We start from the raw sequence: 592 nt of genomic DNA, 5'->3' as shown, positions 1-592 counted from the left end.
CTCTCGGCCGCCCTCACTGTCCAGTCGGGCCGGAACGCCATCCACGGTGCAGATCTTGGTGTAGGAGTCTTCGATGGTGGGGTCGTAGTCAGAAACGAAGTAGGACTGGAGGGGTGGGGAGAGGGAGGACGCTGTGTCGCCACCGCCCTAGCAGGGTTGGCACAGCTCTGCCCCTGGGGCCCGCCTGCCCCGGCCCCACTCTCTGGGTCTCCGTCCCTTGTCTCTTTGGCTCTATCTTCCTCGTTCTGGCTTTCCCTCCCTCCCTCGGCCGCCCCCAGGCCCCCCGTCTCCGGGGCTCTCCTGCACTTCTCTCTCTTTCTAGCATCGTCTCCCAGGTCGCGGTGACCTCCTGGCTGTGTGGCGCTGAACAAATCACTTCCCCTCTCTGGACCTGTTTCCTCCTTTAGAAAATGAGGGTAAAAATAGCCCCACATGGAAGCCAGTGTTTGTGAGATTCAGGGGAAATCCAGTTAACGTCTGGGCATGGACCACACGCTTGGGCAGAGTGGGTGCTCAGTTCCTGGGAGCCGTGTGGTCCAGAGTTCTGCCTGTCTGTCTGTCCTCCCTCCTCCTCCTCCTCCTCCTCCTCCTC

The 592-nt window shown here is 61.3% G+C and overlaps 1 protein-coding gene across 1 annotated transcript in view; it reads right to left on the bottom strand.

The window, feature by feature from the left end:
- The window catches only part of RRAS (related RAS viral (r-ras) oncogene homolog), a gene marked incomplete at its 5' end in the record, with an annotated part of 3620 nt that overhangs the window by 518 nt on the left and 2510 nt on the right, over positions 1 to 592 (bottom strand). Inside the window, one exon of the mRNA XM_015565448.1 lies at positions 4 to 105. Within this exon, the coding sequence (XP_015420934.1) occupies positions 4 to 105 (102 nt within the window). The remainder of the gene's footprint in view (positions 1 to 3; positions 106 to 592) is intronic.

The sequence above is a fragment of the Myotis davidii genome, unplaced genomic scaffold (genome assembly GCF_000327345.1).
Source record: "Myotis davidii unplaced genomic scaffold, ASM32734v1 scaffold2100, whole genome shotgun sequence".
Lineage (NCBI taxonomy): Eukaryota > Metazoa > Chordata > Mammalia > Chiroptera > Vespertilionidae > Myotis > Myotis davidii.
Note: the sequence above shows the minus strand (reverse complement) of the source record. Positions and strands in the feature narration are given on the sequence as shown.